General features: G+C 41.2%; 1 protein-coding gene and 1 long non-coding RNA gene across 4 annotated transcripts in view; one reads left to right on the top strand and one right to left on the bottom strand.

The window, feature by feature from the left end:
• The window catches only part of LOC119164584 (uncharacterized), a 40,368-nt gene extending 30,117 nt beyond the window's left edge, over positions 1–10,251 (top strand). For 2 of the 3 annotated variants that reach the window (XR_012885788.1, XM_075872508.1), the window contains one exon: positions 7,930–10,251. Coding sequence is in view for 1 of the 3 variants with exons in the window: in XM_075872508.1 (XP_075728623.1) it covers positions 7,930–7,946 (17 nt within the window). In the remaining 2 variants the exon portion in view is untranslated. Of the gene's footprint in view, positions 2,422–7,929 lie in introns of all 3 variants that reach the window. The other variant, XR_005108880.2, reaches the window with a different exon arrangement.
• The window catches only part of LOC142769347 (uncharacterized), a 77,680-nt gene extending 63,177 nt beyond the window's left edge, over positions 1–14,503 (bottom strand). Inside the window, exon 1 of the long non-coding RNA XR_012885789.1 lies at positions 14,452–14,503. This is a non-coding gene — a long non-coding RNA (uncharacterized LOC142769347). The remainder of the gene's footprint in view (positions 1–14,451) is intronic.
• Positions 14,504–22,337: the final 7,834 nt, after the last annotated feature.

Below are 22,337 nucleotides of genomic sequence, written 5' to 3'. Positions count from 1 at the left end.
TAGGCTTTTTTTCTTGTTATTTATTTTTCACTGCTGCTGCTGCTGCTGCCACCAAGTGTTCTTTTGTTTTTCTCTTTTTCCCTGAGTTTTCTTTTTTTTTTTCATACCTGTATCATGCCGACGAATGCAGAACTGTCTGAAAGAGTGGATGAGTTGTAAGATAAACTGAACAACTGAAGGCACGCATGAGCTCATGTTTGGTAAGATCCTACTGAGGATGGAAGAATCTGGAATCGATGTTGTTGAACTTAAGAGAGAAGTTTGTTCGCTGAATACCAGTGCTGAGCACTTGAATGCACTTGTTGAGGAGCTGCGTAGCCGGAACACTACATCAACAGATGAAAACAAGCAACTGAGGTACCAGAACCAATCATTGACCCGCAGGGTCGAGGAGCTTGAACAGTACTCTCGCCTTAGCAACGTCGAAATCAAGGGAGTTTTCTGTTCCTAAGAAAAAGATTGTGTTGAAATCATCAAATCTGTGGGGGATGAAATTGGTTGTCCCATATCGTCGAATAGTCTGGATATTGTTCATCGCTTGCCTACTCGATCAAATAACAAGAAAAACATCATCGCACAATTTTGTTCTAGAGCCAAGAAGGCTGAATTTGTTAGCAAAGCGCGTAAAGCCAAGCTCTGTCTTAGTGACATCGGATTCCCTGGCCCTCACAATTATCCCGTGTTTGTAAGTGAGCACCTGAACGCATGTAACAAGGCTCTCTTCTCCAAAGCTCTAACTCTGAAAAAAGAGAAAAACTGGATGTTCCTGTGGACGGACAACTGCCAAATCAAAGCTAGAAAAATAATTAACAGTAAAGCTCTGCAGATTCGAGATGAATCCGACCTAAACAGAATAGAATAGAGCTTATTGTTTAATTATTTGGTGCAACAAATATGGCTTCCACATTAAAACTAGATTAAGTGCATTCTTTCTTGAATGAATTTCATTCCATAATTCACTTTAACACGAGAAGTCTTCTTGGACACTTTGGCATTATTGACGATTTTTTCACTTAGCTATCTTGCTCGTTTTCGTTGATCACCATAACTAAAGCTTGGTTATCTAACAATGACAAAAATTCGTATTGCTTTCATAATTATAAATCTGAGTACTGCAATAGAGTAGCGAACAATCATGGTGGTGCAGCTATATATGTTTCTTCTGGTATTGCTTATCGATGAAGACATGACCTAGCACTAACTGTTGCCAATTGTGAATCCGTTTGGATTGAGACTGATAACTGCTTTTTAACTAGAGATAAGAAGAACCTCATATTTGGCTGCATCTACCGCTCTCCTTCATCATCAGTTAAGGATTTCTGTACCTGTCTTGACCATTTTTTTGCATACTATTTCACTAGAAAACAAAAATGTCATCATAATGGCTGACATCAACATCAGCTTACTTGATGAAGCATCACCTGCCTGTATTAACTATACCAGTTTGTTTCACGGTCATGGATACGACTGTTTAATTGACGTTCCGACACATGAAGATTTTAACGGCTCAGGAAAACTTATTGATCACACTCTCTCTAACCTGCTTGATCAACCAGAGGCAAAAGTTTTGCACGTAGACATTAGTGATGCTTAAAGCTCGCCTTATGCTTCAAAACTAATGTACTCTTTTGTACTTCTTCTCGCACCAGATATATTTTAGATAAAGATGGCTTCATAACGGCCATTGCTAACACCAACTGGTCTGAAATTAAGTCAATGAACGATTCACAGAAAGTGTTTTCAACATTTATTTCACTAATTACATTGCATTTAAGGAAGTTCACTTCCAAAAAGAAATGTAAAAAAAATTGTTGCTTTTGCTCACAATCCGTGGATCTTGCAACAGCTATTGGCAGAAATGCGCAAAAGAGATAATTTATATAGGAAAACTAAAAAACAACCATTTAACAAGAAATTACGTTCTCGTTATAGGAACTTATGTACCGTATTTACTCGCGTAAGCCTCGCACTCGCATAATTCTCGCACCCCCCACATCGCCCAAGAAAAAAATACAATTTTTTTTCCTCGAGAAATTATCGCACCCCCGAAAACTGCCGCAATAATGTCATCTGCTCGTTCCAGCCATTGATGATGATAGGGCGCACCATCTGGCGCCATTTCTTAAGCATCAAGCGTACTATTGCACGGAGATTCAATCCAATTTAAGCCAAGCCGAAGTGGCCAGTGCGCGTTGCGGCATGTTTTGCGTGTTGTGTTGGTAATCTTGGCACGTTATGGGGCGATACTGAAGCCACACGGCTGCTTCAGGTTGCAAGTGATAGATAATGCACTAAAGAATGGCAACAGGGCCGCCGGTAGGCCCTTCGGAGCCTTCAAATTTTGTGTTCGCTACTGGTGACGGCTGCTTAACGACACCAAGACGCGTTGGGCCTGCTGTGTGCCTAAAACTGGGATTGATGGTAAACTTCATTTCTTCAGAAGGGAACTGCGGATGATTCTGTTAAATAGCCATCAGCCCAATACTGACATCCTACGCTTACTTTTTGAGGGCTCCTGTTGAGCGTCGACCGCTACCGCTACACCCGCAATGCCCACAAGCTTCGCGTATGGTATTCTAATTTTCGACTATTTGCTTCCACTTTTTGTGTCTCAAGTAAATCTTGCCTTGTATTGAACCTCTGCTTTTATTGTTGAGGTAAGTTCTAATTAGTACTTCTTAAAGCTTGCTGTTAGTTGCTGGTGTGAGAATTCCGATTTGCGGCCACTTCGTTTTCTTTTTCACTGTCTGCGTTTTCGTAGAAAGTTTTCCCCGCGTAATTCTCGCACCCCCCAACTTTGCTTCGGTGTTCTGGCAAAAAAAAAAAAAAAGAGCGAGAACTATGCAAGTACATACGGTAATATTCTTAACTGCGAACTTAAAGCTGCAAAAAAGTTTTATTTTGAAAAAAGAATCTTACAGGCAGCTAACAACGCTAAAAAGAAATGGGAGATTGTCGATTCTTTTTTAAATAGAAACACGCGGCAAGACGAGGTACGTCAAATTTTAATTGACAGAATAGATCATGATTGTCCTTCCGATATAGCTGAGGATTTCAGTAGTTTCTTCTTCCCGGATAATTCAAATTCTCCTTCAGAAATTATCAACATGACTCGTTTACCCCACTCATTCTTCCTATTTCCTACTACACTGGACGAAGCCATTGCTGTAAAATGTAATCTAAATTGACAAATGCTGGAATAGATGAGATCTATCCCGCTAACATTAAATCTATTGTGCACCTAATAGCTGATATATTTTCATTTATTGTTAATTTATTATTTAAAAATGGTATATTTCCTCGTGAACTTAGCGTGGCAAAGTGATACCTGTACTAAAAAAAGGCAACAGATCTTTATTACATAACTATAGACCCATTTGTATATTGCCGTTCTTTGGAAAAGTAATTGAGAAGCTAATTGAAACACGGTTAACAAAATACCTCTCTAAGTTTAACATCCTCTCTTCTTGTCAGTTTGGGTTCCGCCATAAACATTCAACTGACATAGCGCTTATTCATATTACTGATCAGCTAAAAATGTTAATCGACGAAGGATTTCTAGTTGCCTCAGTATTCATCGATCTAACAAACGCATTTGACAGTATAAATCATAATATTCTGTTCACTAAACTCGAGTCAATTGGCGTCTAATAAAAAGCTACTTATATGTATAACAGAGTTCAAGTTGTTTCTATATCAGGCATTCATTTTCGACAGCGAACTACTGACATCGGTGTGCCCCAAGGCTCTATTCTGGGGCCAATTTTGTTTTTGATTTATATTAATGATTTACCTAATTGTCTTTCTTCATCCCAGTGCATTCTGTACGCCCACGATACGACTATATTCGCCTCTCATAAAGGTATCTCATCTCTCGTTAATATATTGGAGGCTGATTTAGATAATATTTTCAAGTGGTGTAATACCAACATGTTATCTATTAATGCTACTAAAACCAAATTTGTTGTATTCAATTCTCATCAGCGTAACGTACCATCAATACCACATATCAGTTTTGGTCCCCACTGCCTCTCTCATAGCCCAAGTTCACGCACCACATTGCTGTCTCTCTATTACTCCTTCGTTCCTTCTCATTTCACTTATGGTATAACATGCTGGGGAAATGCATACAATACTCATATTGCGTCCCTCCAGATTGTCCAGAACCATACTATAAGAATAATTACTTGCAGCCCACGCCTTTCCAATGCCAAATCACTACTACGCGAAAATAACATTCTCACCATAACTGAACTCACTAAATACAACCTAGGTATTTTTTTCTACAAGCTTATGAATAACAAACTTTTGCCAGCCATTTTTCCATCATATAATCTCATGATCTATAGCACTACTCGGTTCGCGATGAACAACAATTTTCTTTTACCCAAAATTCGGACTAACTACGGGAAGCAAACTGTAGCATTCACTTTTATTTCACTTTGGAACATTCTTCCCCTTATAAAAACCTCAAGACCATTACATCGTTTTAAGAAGGAACTAAAAATGCACTTACTTTATTTCGAATAACGAAAGAGTAACTTTGTCTTTCATTTAGGATACACATGCTTTGGTGTTCAGTGTATTTTGTGTATAGATCACTGTTGTATTACTTGTTTGTTTGTTTTTTCCTCTTCTCTTGTCATTTTTCTTTTGCTGTGATATGTTAAAAGCGAATTATTTTATGTAATCACATGTATTATTTTTCAATGTTTCTTAAATAACTGATCTCGCTACTGTTGCTACTATGATGTGCTTTTTATCTGAGTTTATTTTGTACAGGAGGTCCCGATGCAGTCTCTTGACTATGGGACCTCCTCCTGTATACAACGCGTTTATAACTTCACTCAACTTTTATTAATAAATTCTGATTCTGGAAAGCACAGGTGCCTGTAATTTTGGTCTAAACATTTCAATTAATTGTTGATATATATTACTGTGAGTATATATTTAGTTTTTAAGAAGTTGTTAAGCAGTGAAACTGTGGCCACGTTGTCATCACTTGTCAATGTTCGCATGTCTTCGCTGTTTCCGTTTTCGTTGCTCACTAGCCATCGAAGCTTCAACGGAGGTGTGGGTTGCTCTATTGATGTAGCACGTGCTTTACTGTTGAGTCAGTACACCACCGGTCCAATGATTTTCCAAACGCCTGTGTGACTGCAAATGCCTGTGGGCTCTGTGGAGTGTAATTACGAAGCTACATAGGTATTCACACGCGCGAGAAATCCTCAGGGGAGAAGTGGGACATTACAGGTGACTGAGTGTGTGCTAATGCATGATGTCATCATCGTGTGATCTGCAATTTTTTCTTCCCCCGATTCACATGGGGGACAAATTCTCAAGGGATAAAAATGGAGCCTAGTGATGTCAACTCGCGAGGAGATTTCCCCAGTAATATCGCCCGCTCACCCAGACGAGGCCAATGGAGGGGGAGGGCAGTGTTACCAGGCTACTCTGGTGGCTTGTACCGACCGCTTCACCTGCTGCTCTCGACGAAACCACCAGCGTGTTGTCGCTTTAGGCCAGAGCAAGTTCAACAGTGTGGCCAAACAGCTGAATGTTCAGCTAGAATAAGACGTGAACAAACAGCGCTGGACATGGAATAGCAGACAAAGGCACCGAGTTCAGCGCCTTCATCAGTCGTTCTCTCACCGTCCCATGTACAGGGCTGCATGTTTAACCAGCCTAGTTGGGTGCACTTTTGCAGTTCAGCTGGAAGCAACAAAGGCGGCAAATATATCGGCATAGTCAAGCAAAAAACTGGTGTTAATCGAATTTGTGCAGGGGGTGAGGAGTGCGAATTGAATTGAGTGGCTGTAACATATAGATAAAAAAAAACATGGCTGATCCCCCTATATAGGAAACAGTATAATACGAAAGTGAAACGTAGCTTTACAGAAATAGTTGAGTGTTTATTGTGCATTGTTTCAGGAACAGCAACAAATTATGAGGCCATGTTAAAAACGGCAATCAGCTCAATACTTGCAGCGCACACCTCAAGCAGAAAGCACTTAAAAAGTTAGCATACACAGAACGAGTGCAGACTAACAACTGTCACAGCACGATACATTAAGCACGCTGTTAAAACAGAAATACACTCAAAACGAGCGTATAAGTATACTTAGGACAAGCGCAAACAACTGTCACAATTCTTCCTGTGTCGTGTGTCATCAGAACACTCTTTTTGTAAACTCGGCCACGCAGCATGCAATGTGACCTTGGTCCTCTCTCTAATTAGGAGTCTGATAAGCGCGCGTGCTGGAGAGACCACACATTGTGGAGGCAGCGTTTTGAGGAAGAAACGACTTTTAGAGCGCGCCCAAACCCGAGCTCGTTGCGCTATCTCGCCACTGATAACAAAAACTTGCTAAAGTTTCAAAGCTCTAGAGACAACCAAACAGTGTATGGTGTATATAAATGCCTTGCCTTTAGTATTCTAGACACGGTTCGTTCCGTGGCATAGTGGCTAGCACCGCGCGCTGAGAATCAAGAGGTTGCTGGTTTGATTCCGTGTAAATGACTTACCTTCTACTATTACTTCCAAAATTTGTTTGTTCGCTGACGACTGTGTGATTTATCATAAAATATCTAATGACAATGATGTTCATTCTCTGCAGGCTGATCTCAATAACATACTTCATTGGTGTCATATTTGGAAAATGGAACTAAACATTCAAAAATGCAAGTCTATGAGGATTTCTCGGTCGAGTACAACTTGTCAAACTTACTTTCTTCACAGTCACCCCCTTGAAACTGTAACATCTTACCGGTACCTCGGCGTCCACATAACTAACACTTTGTCCTGGAAATTGTATACAGAACATATAGCGTCCAAAGCTAATAAAACACTGAATTACCTTCGAAGAAACTTCTTTCTTGCTTCATCGTCACTAAAGTTATTACTATATACCACGTACGTCCGTCCTCAAATGGAATACGCTTCATCTGTTTGGGACTCCGGTCAGGTAACATTATCACACATGTTGGAATCCATTCAAAATCGTGCAGCTCTTTTCAATTTGGCTAACTACCATCGTTCAGCTAGTGTAACTCAAGTGAAGGCATCTATAAACCTCATCCCACTAGTTACCCGCCAAAAGCGCACTCGCATTTGCCTGTTTCATAAAATATTCTATCATAATCCGAAACTCCTTTCCCGTTTAATCCAAGCTGCTCCGTTCATTTCTCTTCGCCGTAATCACCAACAAAAAGTCACAGTCCTCCATTGCAACACAGTAAAATATGCCCAATCATACCTCCCAAGAACTTGTAATGAATGGAATTCCCTGCCTGCATCAATAACAAGCATCAATGAACCCATTTAATTTAAGAATGTCCTTAAAACAATGATTACCTAATTACCCCCTGTATATATGTTTGTTGAACAGTTTATTTGTATTGCTTTGTGCCTTCACCATGTAATAAAAATAAAATTAGTGTTATCATTTGCTTTATTATGATGTGAGTTGTTAGGAGTAATAATCTTTGTACCCCAATAAGTGACAACATTTTTATGCCATTAGCTTTGTATTCCTTGTTTTTTTCATTGTTGTGCATGCCCTTCCCCTCTGAAATGTACTGTGTACCCTGAGGGTAAGATAAATAAATAAATAAATGTTTGCTTTCTTGTTTTGTTTTGTTTTTGTTTTTTTTTTTTTCATTGCAATCTCTTAGTATATATTTAGCCGTCACTTCCGGTGACGGGAGCATGTCAGTGGAGCCGTGGTGGGGCCCCGGCATAAAACACTTTCGTGTTAAAACATAGCAGTCCAACCGAAAATTTAATTTGCATTAACCAAAAGTTTGAATTCTCGATATTGTACTATATTTCTGTAGTATAATGTATTTGCTTTTAAACTTTACATGCACTTGAGTGTATGGGCTTTTCGGTTGTACTCAGATGTGGTTTCCGTTGTATTTCTCGTGCAGTGGCCTATTACCCCTGAGTGAAGACACATCCCGACACAATGCACACTGCTGACAGGAGGATGAGAGACCTCAGCAAGCACCTCGCATCTTTTCTTCATGATTTGTCAAATAAGCAATGCTTTAGATGATATGTAGCTGTAAGTTCTTTGCTCCAGGCAAAGGGGTTTTAAGCAACAAGCTCTACAAGGTGTCTCTTTTTTTCCTGAACTGACGAATTACCGGATTTACACTGTGATCATCTGGCCTCTATCATTACTATGTTTTTGGCCAATATTAGATGTTCAATGACAGTTTTACTGGAACATAAGGAAGGACTCTTGAATACAGTTTATATCAGTTATAGACTTTTGGGTGTGTGAATGTACAGTAAATTCCGATTATTCAAGTTTTTAATTCAGACAAATCTCAGATTCTCGGTTGTACTGATTTGAATATAAAGTCAAATGGCCTGATTGCTCAAATTTGGTTTATTTAGAAGTTTTCGCTTATGCTACTTGAGACTGGTAGTAACTACAGAGCCAAATTATGAGAGTAAAATAGCTAGAAGAATAAGAAAGGGATGGATCACATTCGGCAAGCATTCTCAAATCATGAATCTTAACGTGCCATAAACCTTCAAGAAGAAGGTATATAACAGCTGCGTCTTGCCAGTGCTTACCTACAGAGCAGAAACCTAGATGCTTACAAACAGTGTTCAGCTTAAATTGAGGATGACACAGCGAGCGATGAAAAGGAAGATAATAGGTGTAATCTTTAGAGACAAGAATAGAGTAGAGTGGATTAGTGAACGAACCAGGGTTTTAGGATATCATACTTGAAATCGAGAAGAAATGGACATGGGCCGGGCACGTAGCACATAGGCAGGATAACTGCTGTTTATTAAGAATAACTGACTGGATTTCCAGAGAAAGCAAGCACATTAGGGGTAGACAGAATGTTTGGTTGGCAGATGAGATTAAAAAGTTTGCAGGTATAACGTGGCAACAAAAATCACAAGACTGGGTTGAGTGGTGGATCATGGGAGAGGCTTATGCACTGCAGTGGGCATAGTTAGGCTAATGATGATAATGATGCTTAGAAAATGTTTTTTTTTTTTTTCAAATGAAGTTATAGAAATGCTGCTACAATTTCTCCAAACTGCTCCAAAAAGAGAAATGCTGCTTAATGTGCTCCAAATTGTGAATTTTGTCAATAAATACTCCAGAACTGCCTTAAGATAGATCTGGGAAACTGAAAACGGTGTACTTTAATTGCGCGACCATCCGGCGAGCCTAAACAACAACTTGCTCTATACTAGCAGATTGAGAATTTTGCATATACTAACATAGATATATATTTATCTGACAGACTATTTTTGTGAATGTGTGCGAGATTAGTTCAGCATCATAATGAGTACTAACTACACTAACTGCTGCTGATCATGATGACTGATGGGGGACTGATTACATTTACCACTTTATCAGCTTTGAGCTCATTTATGTCAACAGAAGTGGCGTTTCAATTGTATATTTTACTTCCAAAATATTTAAGGCCGACAATTCTGGTAAAATATGAAAATAACATAGAGCACATGTACCGATTTTAAACTATTCCTTTAACAAGTTGAATGTGGCAATGGCTGCTTTTGTGATTTGATGCTCAGCTTTGTTGCTTTTATATGATATCTATTACAAGTATTGGCATTTCAAATATAGATCACTCATCCTACTTAGTGTTCAGTGAACATCCATCTGCTTGATTACTTGTTTTGTGTTATTTCAAGTTCTTATGCACATGCAATATATTTGATAAGTATTCATATTTACTAGAAGTTTAGATGACGCTTAAACTCTAGGGACGGTTTGGAATATTTTGCCATCTGCTCCGGAAACATCAATAGTTATTCCATACTAGCATAGTTTTTCTTCTCCAAAAACACTTATGGTTGTTCCAGAGCACCACTTTTTCTTCTGTGGAATCTGCTCCTAAAATCAAAATGTTGCTTCCATCACTGCAAATGTGTATACTGTATCTGTATTGAACCTAGTTTTCAGACCTAATATTCTCCTGGTTTCTGTATTCTTCATATGTTTTTTCTGTTTTTGCCATGGGCTAACTGGTGCTGATCTTAATGTGATATTTTAACATGTTTCATGTTAAAATTAACTTTTGAATTTGCTTTTGTGTTCCTAAAAAAGAAATCTATTTTCTTTGTTCTATGACGTCTGAGCAAATCTATGAGTGAAGAGACTTTAGCCAGGCAGAGGTAGTCTGCCTTTAGTTACTTCAACCTACACAAATTTTCTTTTTGCCTAAATAAACTAAATGAACAAATGAATGCAATACCTGTTGCATTTGTTGCTTGCAGCTAGACATTCATGCTTTTATGTGCAAATGAACATATTGCTTGCCTACAAAGCGCCACAATAACCATCAATGCACAATTATAAAATGGGTCATTTACGTAAGTTTGCTTTATTGCAGAGTAATGATACGATTCCAAGAACAGCCAGGTTAGGGAAGTTTGCCTGCTTGCAATGTTCATCATCCTGTAGTGTTTACATATCGAAATGCTGAAGATATTACGAAATCGAATGTTAAAATTTCAACTGCTTGCAGCTATAATCTACATAACTAAAGAACATAACAAAACATGTCCGCCACGGTGGATCAGTGGCTAAGATACTGGCTGTTGAAGCAAAGGTCGCGGGATTGATCCCGATCGCGGCGGTCGCATTTCGGTGGAGGCGAAATGGCAAAGGTCTGTGTACTCTTATTTTATTAGGTTTCACTTAGCTGTACGTTTCTGTGCTACTAGGGAATCACAGCTACTGAAGCTGTCCGAACAGCTTTTACCTGTCCTCCGTGTTACAACTTTTTTTTTTTTTGGCAGAACAAATTTTAGTTTGAACCACACTAGAGTACACACGTCTGGTGTGCTCCCGCATTTTCACTTGGCTTCTAGTTTTTCTGTGTGAAGTGCGATTATTCACTGGCAGTGAAGCTGAAAACACCAAACCAACATGTAAGTTTTGGTCGTCGCAGACAGTGTAAAGTAATAGTGCTGTCTTGTTGCGCTGCTTGTTCTGACATCCAAAGAGGACGCAGTAGTGCCCAGGTGAGCGCTTAAAGAGGTCCTGCAACGCTCTTCAAAGTAACCATGGAATAGATTCACTAAAAAAGCTTACTGCTTCACGAATTCAAACATATTTAAAATTCATCTAGTACAAGCGGACTTTCTAAAATTTGTCACATGCTGCAATTGCATTTTCTTTTCTCAACAATAGCGCTGGAAGCTTAGCAGGGTGGGGTGACTTGGGGAAGAAAATACATCTTGCCCGTCTCGGGACCTTAAGCATCGTTTCTTTTTTTTTCTGCAAGAGCCTGGATTTTCTGTGATATCGCGCAGTCGTCAACTAGTTACGACCTCTTGTGGCAGCCCCACTAACAGCTGAGCGTGCCATGCTTAAATCAGCCATGTTTGGCCTGTGACGCAGTGATTTTTGTAGCGTGATTTGTTGAGAAAATGGGTATAAATTTTTACCTGACGGACATTTCGTTATAAATGTCAGGCTGCATGCCGCGATATAATGATTGGTTCGCATGTTTTCGGCAGCCCCGACTACCGATTGGCAGCATTCTCCGACCCTCATCAAAAAGTGTTTAACGGCCTTTTTAGCGCTGTACTACCTGCAGCGTTTTGCTGGTGTTTTCTTGGGTTGTGTCTCTCGGCGTGGTGACATAAATGCTGCCAGAAAGGGCGGCCAACCACATGAAAAGCACTCAGGCCAGCGCAACGAGACAAAAGGAAATGAATCTGACACGTCGCCAAGCAGTGTGCGGTGTCTGTGAATGGATTAGCGAACAAACAATATTCCTGATTACAGGTTTTATCCATATTTTACCTTTTATGCCAAATTGCAGTTCTATATTCAGGGGAATGAGTCCCTCTGCCATCAAAAGGCCTTTTCTTTATTTTACTTGTAGTGCCTGTTATTGAGAATAAGAAGAACCACAAGCCCGTAGCTTGACACACATTTTTGAGGTCACATATTCGGCCAATATACTCAAACCTGCTAATTCTACGGACAAATTTGAGGATGGCGGTCGGAAAAGGCGAGAAGAAATCCGGAGCGTATTTGCTGGGGAAGCTTCCGAGGAACTGGCTAAGTCTAATCACAAGATTTGTGGGTCACACCTAGCATGGCGACAACCTAATATATTCAAGGCGGGTGGAAGCTGGAAGCACCGAAAGTGCTGTACATAGCGGAAGTCACTGCCAACCGCGCGCTGATTGGTTCTCTATCCATCAAACCGCTTCCGGGCTCATGCGGAGTGGTTCTTAAGAGAAAGGAAGAGAAAAGTGAGCCCCGTTATTGCCTGCTTCAGTGAGCGACACCGCCACAGAGCTCACAAAGGGATGGGGGTAAGGAGGGATAAAAGGGTAGAAGTAAAGGTATAGGAAAGAGGAAGAAGAAGCAACAACAAACTGAGGGGATAGGAGAGACAGGAAAGATCGAAGAACGGTCACTGGAGTCCGAGGACGGGGTACACTTGCGAGAGATGTTGTCGGCGTCTGTAGATGGCGTAGAGCAGGTCCAGTAGGTCAGAGCTGCGCTGTCACCGAAGACAGCCGGCGACAGGAGGTGACGTAGGGCCAGCCCAGTCGGCCAGAGCTACGATAACGCCGAAGGTCGCGAGCGCGCGGAGCGCGCGGGCGCACAACCGGTCGCCACGAAATCCAGGGAGCGTCCCCGGGCTCATGCTGACGCTGTGGTGGCTAGAGAGACGTAGTGTGATGGACTCTGCATTCTCACTGGGGGTGGAGTACACTAAAGCTGTTTAGTGGTGTGACCGCGCCATGCGGCCTGATGTCTTCCGCGTTGCGTAAAGCCCCTACATGCATTTTTCATCGGCTAGGTGAAGTAGCGCCAACTCGTTTTTCCCCTCTCCTACAACCAGTAGTTGCCGCCATGATGTTTCTGCTGCTTTTCCGGTTCATGACCCACCTCACGAACAGTCCCACCAAGCGGGGAGGAAGATAAGCTCTCACTACTTGACCCACCCACCCCGCCTCATTCATGTTGTCCCACCGCTCGGCCGTCAACCCGATCGGGCAGCCTCGTGCGCAGCAGCGAGGTGGCATTGGTCACAAGCTTAGGATGAAACTCAAGACAACACTTGTTGATCATAAAAGAAAATATTCACTGTCTCACATGTTCAGAAACAAGATGAAAAAAAAAAAAAAGCGGAAGTAAGTGGCGCAATAACTGCCTTTAGGAAGCTCCAAAACCGGAACTAGGCAGCAGGGGTGGAACAACGATTGGCGCTAAAAAAGCGGCAGCAGACGCAATGAAGGGGTTTTAGTGTTGCCCGTAGAGGTGGCGCTGCAGTCGATTAGTACTGAAAGCACAGCGCTCCACGCCCAAGAACTGCTATGTGTTTCGACTCCCCAGCAGGCTATTTTGAATCCATTTTTCTTGTGCCTGCCTATCATTGACGTCTAGCACATGCTGTCATAACCCTTGAGCGATCACACACCAAAGTACAGAACTTTAGCTCAATAAACCCTTGTGAAATATCAAAAGTTATTTATTTTTTTGGAGTTAAATTTAAATGATTACAGTAGTTATGAAGACTATGAGTAAAAAATACCTGATCAGCATAGTGAGGCCTTATTGTCTCAGCAATATTACACACATTACATGAAGTTAGATGTGCTTCAAATTACGCTTGTACTCTTGTACTCTTGTGCTCTTGTGGCTCTTGTACTCTTGTGAAGATCAGAATTGCTCTTGTACTCTTGTGAAGATCAGAAGGCTAGGTCTATACAGTTGGTAATGCATTAATGAGAGAGAACTTGACTTTGGTGATTCTATCAATCATAACTATTAGGAGCTAAAATACCCAGCCAAAAGTGCACCGATCCAGGAGGTCGTAAATACAGGAGGGAGAGGAAAGCAATCTAAACCTCCTTCACCACGACACTTTTCATGCTTTTCAAAAGCTGTTTTATGCCCCCCCCCACTGAAAAAAAAAAAAATCACAGCATATCTACGAGGTGAATGATAACGAGTGGGGCGAAAGCGGATGCATGGACGGACTGACGAACGCTTCGCCCCACTCGTCATCATTCGCTCTAGGTATATGCTGTGACACCATTTTTATTGACATGCAATGCAGTGCAACTCGTTTTTACGACAACACGGGACATACGACCCACGGTGTAAGGAGCTTCACCTCTGAAAAAATCTTTTGTGTTGAACCTTTGCCATTGGCGAAGCTGAGTATAGCGTGTCTCCTTTCAAATGTGCAGTATAAATTTGACTATTCCGACAGTACGAGGTCTCAAAAATATTTGAAGCCTGAAGTAGTGTGCTAAAGAACTGTTGCAACCTTGAAGTGTCAGCAACCTTGCGTATTAAAGAGGTTACAAAAGTTAGTAAGCACCCAAGAAAGTAACAGCTCCTATTACTAACTCTTTGCATGTGATTACAAGATTTCTACTATTTTTTAAGAGTGCACGCCTAAAGGGCCACTCACCAGGTTTGACAATTTTGAGCTGACAAGCGCAATGCGTAGACGAGGCGTTCATGATGACGTCTGCCAAAATTTGCAACGCTACGCGCCGCGGCAATGGGTCAAATTTCAAGATAAAAGCTGCTCCCCCTCCCTTCTAACAGCGCACGCGTAGAGAATGAGGGCATGAGGTAGGCGTAGGAATGGCCCTACGTACACAGCACTGCGGTCACGTTGGTCCTCTACGTAGACGACTGTGCTCTGACGTTGTCAACAGTATACCACGTGACATGGCAAAAATTATTTAACACAACATGCGTAGTTTATGTATTTGTTGCTTTAAGGGATGAATAAAACTTGAAATAAATAATGAGACACAATAAAAAATTTTGCACGTTTTTCTTACATTTTTTTTCGTGAAATGCTACGAGATGCGGGGCTAATGTGCCAGCGTTTCACATGCGTTCCGGTTCCCGCGGTCAGCGCATTGAGCAGACGACCACCTTGAAACACTCCTACGCATTCGCGCACTCATTGTGCTCATCTACTCTACCACGTCTAAGCCAGCGTTTCCAAACAATCCCGCAGAAACAGGCAGAAGACCACAAAATAATGCTAGTCAACAAAGCAACGCCGCTCGCGTGCACGGGGGCTGGGCTTGTTCGGGCACGTCATGCAAACGTCACCTCTTGGTCGGATGCCGGAGAGTGTGGGGAAGAGGTTTGGCTTGCGAAGGCTACGCGGAGGAGCGGCAAAGGTTTCGAGCTCGTCTCCTCTCACCCTCGTTTCGAGCCGCTTCAAAAAAGCTGTTTTCTCCGCTCGTAATGAACCAATTCGAAAAATTTTTGTGGCAAAACGTTCCTCATCGAACATCCAACAACTTCCTTCCACTGTCTAACTAAGATTTGGTATGGGGCCTGGTGAGTGGCCCTTTAAGGTACAGCAATTCTGCCGTGAATATACATGAAGGATTTATTCGAATACAGTTCAAGTTCAACAAACAACTCAAAATGTAAGTGTGCGAGCTGCACCCTCACATTTCGAACTGGCAGATATGCTCAAATGTAGTAATTACTCCATTCTTTGTAAAGAGGCTTTATTAATAATAAAGTATAAATAGAGATTGCAAAAAATGCAATTGAAAGGGTGACAGCAAGGACAAATCTGAGTGCGCCTGTAGCCACAAAAATTTGGTGTTTCCTTCAGTGTCCAGGACTCGGGGTGCTACAGAATCTGGCACTGTACTGGACTCTACGTGCTATGCTTAAAAGCAGCAGTGAAGAAAAACTGCGCACAAAAAAAGCAAGTGAACAAGATAAAAGTTTCAACAAAGCAGTGTGGTAAGGCATCTTAAAGAACAAGATATAAGTCATTGTACTAATTTGTAATAAATTAGTGCATTGTGATCATATGTGCTTGATGACACTTGTATTTCATCTACAAAGAACAGACTTATAGTGAAAAATAACTGGATTGAAATTGGCAAGATCTTTAAATTCGTATTGATCTAGACAAGCAGGCGTAGTTTGAATAAATGCGAGCACGATTTAAGCACAAGATAGAACTAGCATTTTTTTTTTTTTTTAGTGAGTGTGCAGAGTTATTGGCACCTGTTTGAAAAATGCAGAACGGATGTTCTCTGGCATGTGCACGGTGGACACTCAACACTAAATATTTTTGTGCAAACCATTGCTGGTGTGTTCACTTACAAGCTATGCCATTTCTCTACGAAATAAAAAAATTCTCACTAACAATATCGATAGTACTCTACAATATGAACATCACATCAGAGGAAATACGTAACAGGCATTCATATCGAATGGCAGTGAAAACATTCAAGTTCTGGCTTACATGGCGCTGAAAAATGGGAGCTACGCAGTGAAACAACAAAGAAGAAAAATTCATCTCGAAAAAACACAGTGGTCGTTTCTTTGTTCAATGCAATATGCCCAGGCACGCCACACTCATACAAAGAGTCTTGCAGGTTGCAACACAACACTTGTGGAAGCAAGCACAGTACAGTACACTCTCAGTAAATGGAAATCAATAAACTGAACTAGTACTGCTTGAACGGAACTGTTATCTCTATAATGCTTGGTTTCGGGCTTGTATTCTGCACCCATGTTCACCTCTCAGTAAACAGTACTCCTGTTAAATGAAACATATTTTCGTGGTTCCTTCAGGTTTCGTTTACCGAGAGTCTACTGTACTCTCATATGAGTCCAGCACACCACTTATAGAGGCATCTCCACTACTATCTTCTGATGCGACATCAACATGCGGAAAAGAAGTCGACTCCGGTGTGTGCATTCTGTCCGTATCAGTTGAACCTTAGTGGACGTTCCCAGGCGCAGGAAAGTCGCACATGAACGGCTCGACAACAGCATTGAGTCGAGGTTGCTTTTGTCATCGATAAACAGCTTCCAGTGGCTTTTTCTTTCTTTCCGTTACTCTAGCTAGAGTATCTGATTGTGTTCACTCAAAAATTTGAAAAATGAGTCTGCTCCACCGAACTTGAAATATTCTACATAAATACAAGTCTGGTATGACTTTCACACTAAAACGAAAGTCGCATGTACGATTTAAAGGAGTTACAGTTTGTTGCCGTGACTGTATAGAAGTGCACGCCAACTGCAGATTGTCGGCAATGGAAATGCTGGGCGTCTGCCAAAGTTCCATGCACTGAGTATCCTAAACTTTCGCTCAAAGACAGACTGCCACCGCTCGCTCTGGCAAAGTCGTCATACTAGTAAGTTACTTCGCAGTGAACATAAAATCGGCATACCTGTGCTGCCAGCAAAAACCGCAAAGAGGCGTTATATACGCACTTTAAATAGAGTGCCTCAATGTGCTCGTTCGGGGGCGTGCACATTGAGGTGTTCTAACCTTAAATTCTTGAAAAAGCAATTGAAAAAAGAGCGACTATTACATTGCTTATTAAAAAAATATTAAGAGCAGCTTCGAGACGAGGCTCACTTTTACGAGATTAAAAATGCATAAATGCAGCAACGTTTTGGATGCCATGAAAACATAATGCACATAACAAAAATATAACGTCAATGCTCTCGATAACAATGGTCAATTCGTGATGCCGATGGGGAGTTTAAGAATGAATTTGTTGAAGCGGTATAAGGGATATGCCATATGTAAAACGTCAAAGGCATTGCTGACCTGATTCATCGGTTGGAAAAAATGCATGCGAACTGTCGCTTTGCAATGAGGAATTATTTTTTATCGAAGTTTTGTTTTTACAGTGTGTTTTTTTTTCTTATAACAGCACAGTCATCGCTTTTTTGATATGTGGTTTGGCATTTTTTAATCGTCAGCAAAACATACATCGATAGATGTTTCAAGAGAAGCAATCACTTCTGTCAAAACAGTCATAGCGCACGTGCGTTTGCACAAAACATCTTAATGACGTTTTGAAGTAAGAGTTAGGAACTTGTTTCGGCTCTAAAACGAATAGTGGCTTCAATGTAAGCTGAAAGAGGGAGGCCACCATACTCCAGAACACAAACTAACATATTTTCAGAAACCTCTATTTTAGGTCTTCTCAAAGACCAAGACATCTATAGCCGTTCGTACCCGTTTCAAGACGTTTTGTAGAGGTTTTAAGTTTCGTGGGTTTTATGTTATTTTTTTTCAATTGTGATTTAGCAATTGTATTTTTGTAGTTGTGTGTATTACTATGTTTCATCATTTAATTATTTTTCTATAGTTGCTTTGTAACATTGTTCTGTCGATACTACATTGTCTTTTAATTTGCCCTGGCATTTTTTTATATGCTTCCTTTATCATCGGTCCCCCTACAGTCTTTGGACTATGTGACTTTAGTGACCCTAGTCTGTTAAACGTACCCTTCATTTTATGTATTGCTACTTAGTTAATAGTACACTTCAAACTTCAAACAGATTGACGACTTCTCTTCGGTGCATGCGAGCACTCGATATGCTTGAACGTTCCCCAAGCAGCACGGCTGGATGGATGGATGGACACGGCTCTGCCCTTTAGATCGAGTGGCGGCACCTAGCCATAAAGTTAAATCATCATCATCATCATCAGCCTGACTACGTCCACTGCAGGACAAAGGCCTCTCCCATGTTCCGCCAGTTAACCCGGTCCTGTGTTTGCTGCTGCCAATTTATACCCGCAAACTTCTTAATCTCATCTGCCCACCTAACCTTCTGTCTCCCCCAAACCCGCTTCCCTTCTCTGGGAATCCAGTTAGTTACCCTTAATGACCAGCGGTTATTCTGTCTACGCGCTACATGCCCAGAATACGCGTCTACGTGCTACAGAATAAGAAGGGGTGGAGCACATTCGGCAAGTACTCTCAAATTATGACAGCTAGATTGCCACTATTTCACAAGAGGAGGGTATATAACAGCTGTATCTTGCCGGTACTTAGCTATGGAGCAGAAACCTGGAGACTTACAAAGAAGGTTCAGCTTAAATTGAGGACGACGCAGCGAGCAATGGAAAGAAAAATGGTAGGTGTAACCTTAAGAGACAAGAAGAGAGCAGAGTGGATTAGGGGACAAATGGGGGTTAAGGATATCATAGTTAAAAGTTAAATACTATCACTATATATTGAAGGACTGAATTTCACTCACACCTTGATTGTAGCCATCAATCTGTTAGCCTCTTCCTGGTTATTTCTACCCATTTAAAGTCTATTTTGCCTTCACTGTCGTTAAACTTCAATGCTTTGAAAAATTTCACGCCACTAGTGTTGCACTATAGGGTGGAGCTCTTTACATTATCAAATGTTCAGCCATTTCTTCCTCCTCTCCACACACACTACATAACATGTCTGTGCCTTTGTATTTGGCTTGGTACGTCTTGGTCCGTAATACTCCCGTTCTGGCATCGAACAGCAGACAACTACCCCAAGAATTATCATAGACCTTTTGCAATTTCCTGCTTGAAAGTTCAGTAGACCTCTAGTGGTGATTTCGTAAGCATTCCAATCTTCCACATGTCCCTCTCTGTTTCCTTTACCTTCTTATTAACCGATGTTTCCTTTTGCCTTCATATTATGCTGGTGTCTAAATACTAGCTTGACAATTTTCGAGTTCGCTTTCTCTATTTAGTATCAACATTTACCATGTGCAAGTACGTAACTGAAAACTTTTCTAGCCCAACACTCCTCTCCCATTTTTCTCAATCACTCCTCAAATTTTACCTTGCTGCTAGCTTCCCTGCACTTGAACGATGTCCATCCCATGTCGCCCTGTACCCCCTGATTTGGAGTATTCCCGTGTGCTCCCAAAGCAAGTCCACCTATGCCACGTTGTCTTATTTCCATTCTTGATTGAACTTCTGATCTCATGGAGAAGACCGCATTGCCGCACATCAAACCCGGAACCCTGACACCTTTTCAAATCTCTCTCACAACATCATAGCTATTGTAGTTCCACGGTGCCCTATTTTTCACTACAGCTGCATTCCTGTTACCCTTAGTCATTACGTATTTTCCGTGCCCCCTTACGTACTCAGCGGCGTTATTTATCTAAATGCCCAAACATCTGTATTTATCCACCATCTCTAGCGTGACTTCCTGTATCTTATGCTCACTGCCTTTGTTATCATTAAAAAACATCATTGCCGATTTTTCCCTGCTGAACTTCATATTTACCTATCTCCCTCATTACCACAGATGTCTATCGATCCCTGCAGATCTTCCTTGTTGTCGGCTATTAATACTATATCATCTGCATACATCAATGCTGGTAATGACTGTTTAATGTGTTTTCCTTGCTTAGCAAAAAAGAGGCTGAAGCCGAGTCGACTCCCCTCTAATTTTGCTTCTAGTTTCTGCAGATACAGCATAAATAACAAAAGTGATAAGAGACATCCCTGTCGATGTCCTCTTGTATCTATATTTGTTCAGATACCTGTTCTTCCCATTTTATAACTAACTTGTTACATTTATAGATATTCTTTAGAAGATTAGATATTCCATCTTTCACATCTAATGTGTCATGTATTCCCACAAATCTTCTAGGGTCACACTATCATAAGCTCCCTTGATATCTAGAAATGCCAGCCACAGGGGCCTGTATTCTTTTTCCACTATTCTATTTCAATACACTGCATCAATGAAAACAGATTGTCCTCCAACCTCCTTTGTTTACAGAACCCAGTTTGTAGTTCTCTTAGCTCCCCCTCATTCTGCCCCCATGTCTGTAGTCTTTTCTTTACTATCTGCATCACCAGCCTGTAAACTACTGATGTCACTGTTATAAGATGATAGTTGTTTATATCAGCCTTGTCCCCTTTTCTTTATAGATTATGCTCATCTTGCTTACTTTTCACCTATTTGGGGGCTTCACCATCCATTATTGCTTTGCTCACTGTCTCGCTTAATGTTTACTTAGAGTTTGGTCCTAGTTTCTTTATTAGCATAGTTGGGATGCCGTCAGGACCTGTTGATGTGCTATTAGGAACCTTCTTCTCTGCCCTTTCCCACTCTCGTTGTCCCAGCAGAGCCACTGTGCTAACTGGTCCATCCTCATCTGGTATAGTGCATGCAGTGCTTCTTTGGTGTTTAAATTTTTCTGTCATCATTGATCATATATTTTCTATTGCCTCATACCCTTCTAGCCTAACCCCTTGAAGTGTAGTTATAAACCTCGGCTCCATGCTCGTCTTATTACTCAGAGAATTAAGATGTTTCCGAAGCTTTGCAGCTACCTTTATATCCTTTTTGTATACTTTCATTGTCCATTGGCCCCCTTTCTTCTAATCTTTTCAATGATCAAACTGGACACTTTCCTTCTGCAGCTCAAAAAGTTATCCCTTTTTTTTTTTGACATCATCTTCCGGTTCACCCCTCAGTTTAGCATACCTGTGTTCCCTGTAGTCTTCCTGACATATTACTATGGCTCTGTTAACTTCCTCATTCCACCAGCTCTTGGATTTGTGTCTCCTTTTCCCGGTTGATTTGACTCTTACTTCAGCAAGCTCTCCCTCAATCTAGTTAGATTTGTGTACGTCCACACTGTTTTAGTATCCTCGACGATTATTTTCTCAATCTCTTTAGTGGCTCTTTCTATTTGCCTTTCTGAATAAATATTACCATGTGGTTGCTCATAATACCTCCTTCCCACTTTCATTTCTCTTCCAAAACTCCGCCCGATACCTTTGTGATCACTACCTTAGCTTACGGACCCCCATTCATCTATTTTCATCATCTTTAGCTTATCATACATCCTATGTGACACTGCATAATCTATCGTCAACTGCAGCCTTCCCACCTCCCATGTTATCTGCCCTTCGAACTTCTTGGTACTGTTGCAAATGCTTAAATCATGCCTTTCAGACATATCTAGTAGCATCTGCCTGTTGGATCAGTATAGCCATTCATATCTTCTATGTGTGCATTCATATATTCTAGTATAAACCTCACACTCCTCTCCTAATTTTTCAATGTCATTTTCTATGCACTGCACCATTTCTTCGTTTTCCTCTCTGGCTTTTGCTCCTGTACACAAGTATACAAAACCCAGGAGTATCATCTGCCCTGCCACTTTCCCTGTCAGCCATAAATGTTTCCTCCTTCACCCTTTGCCGGTCTGTACTTTTATGAATAAATGTCCCTATGCCAACCCCCTCTTTGCTGCCTTCTATTTAATACAATATTCCCATATGTAGTCCGGATTGCTAGGTGGTTGTTCCATGTCCCTTAGATGTGTTTTTGCAAACCCATATACCACCAGCTTCTCCTCCCTTAGCAGCTCTTCTATCTCTTCCCTCTTCAAGCTACTCCTGCCACCCTGCATGTTAATATACCCTACGTCTGAATTTGCTCGGCCCTCGTGTCTTGTCAATTTCTCCCGCGGACTCTGTGCATCTTAGATATTAGTGCCACTTTGAAATCGTATCTGTCTATACTGGTGGCCTCAGAG

The sequence above is a fragment of the Rhipicephalus microplus genome, chromosome 8 (genome assembly GCF_043290135.1).
Source record: "Rhipicephalus microplus isolate Deutch F79 chromosome 8, USDA_Rmic, whole genome shotgun sequence".
Classification (NCBI taxonomy): domain Eukaryota; kingdom Metazoa; phylum Arthropoda; class Arachnida; order Ixodida; family Ixodidae; genus Rhipicephalus; species Rhipicephalus microplus.
Note: the sequence above shows the minus strand (reverse complement) of the source record. Positions and strands in the feature narration are given on the sequence as shown.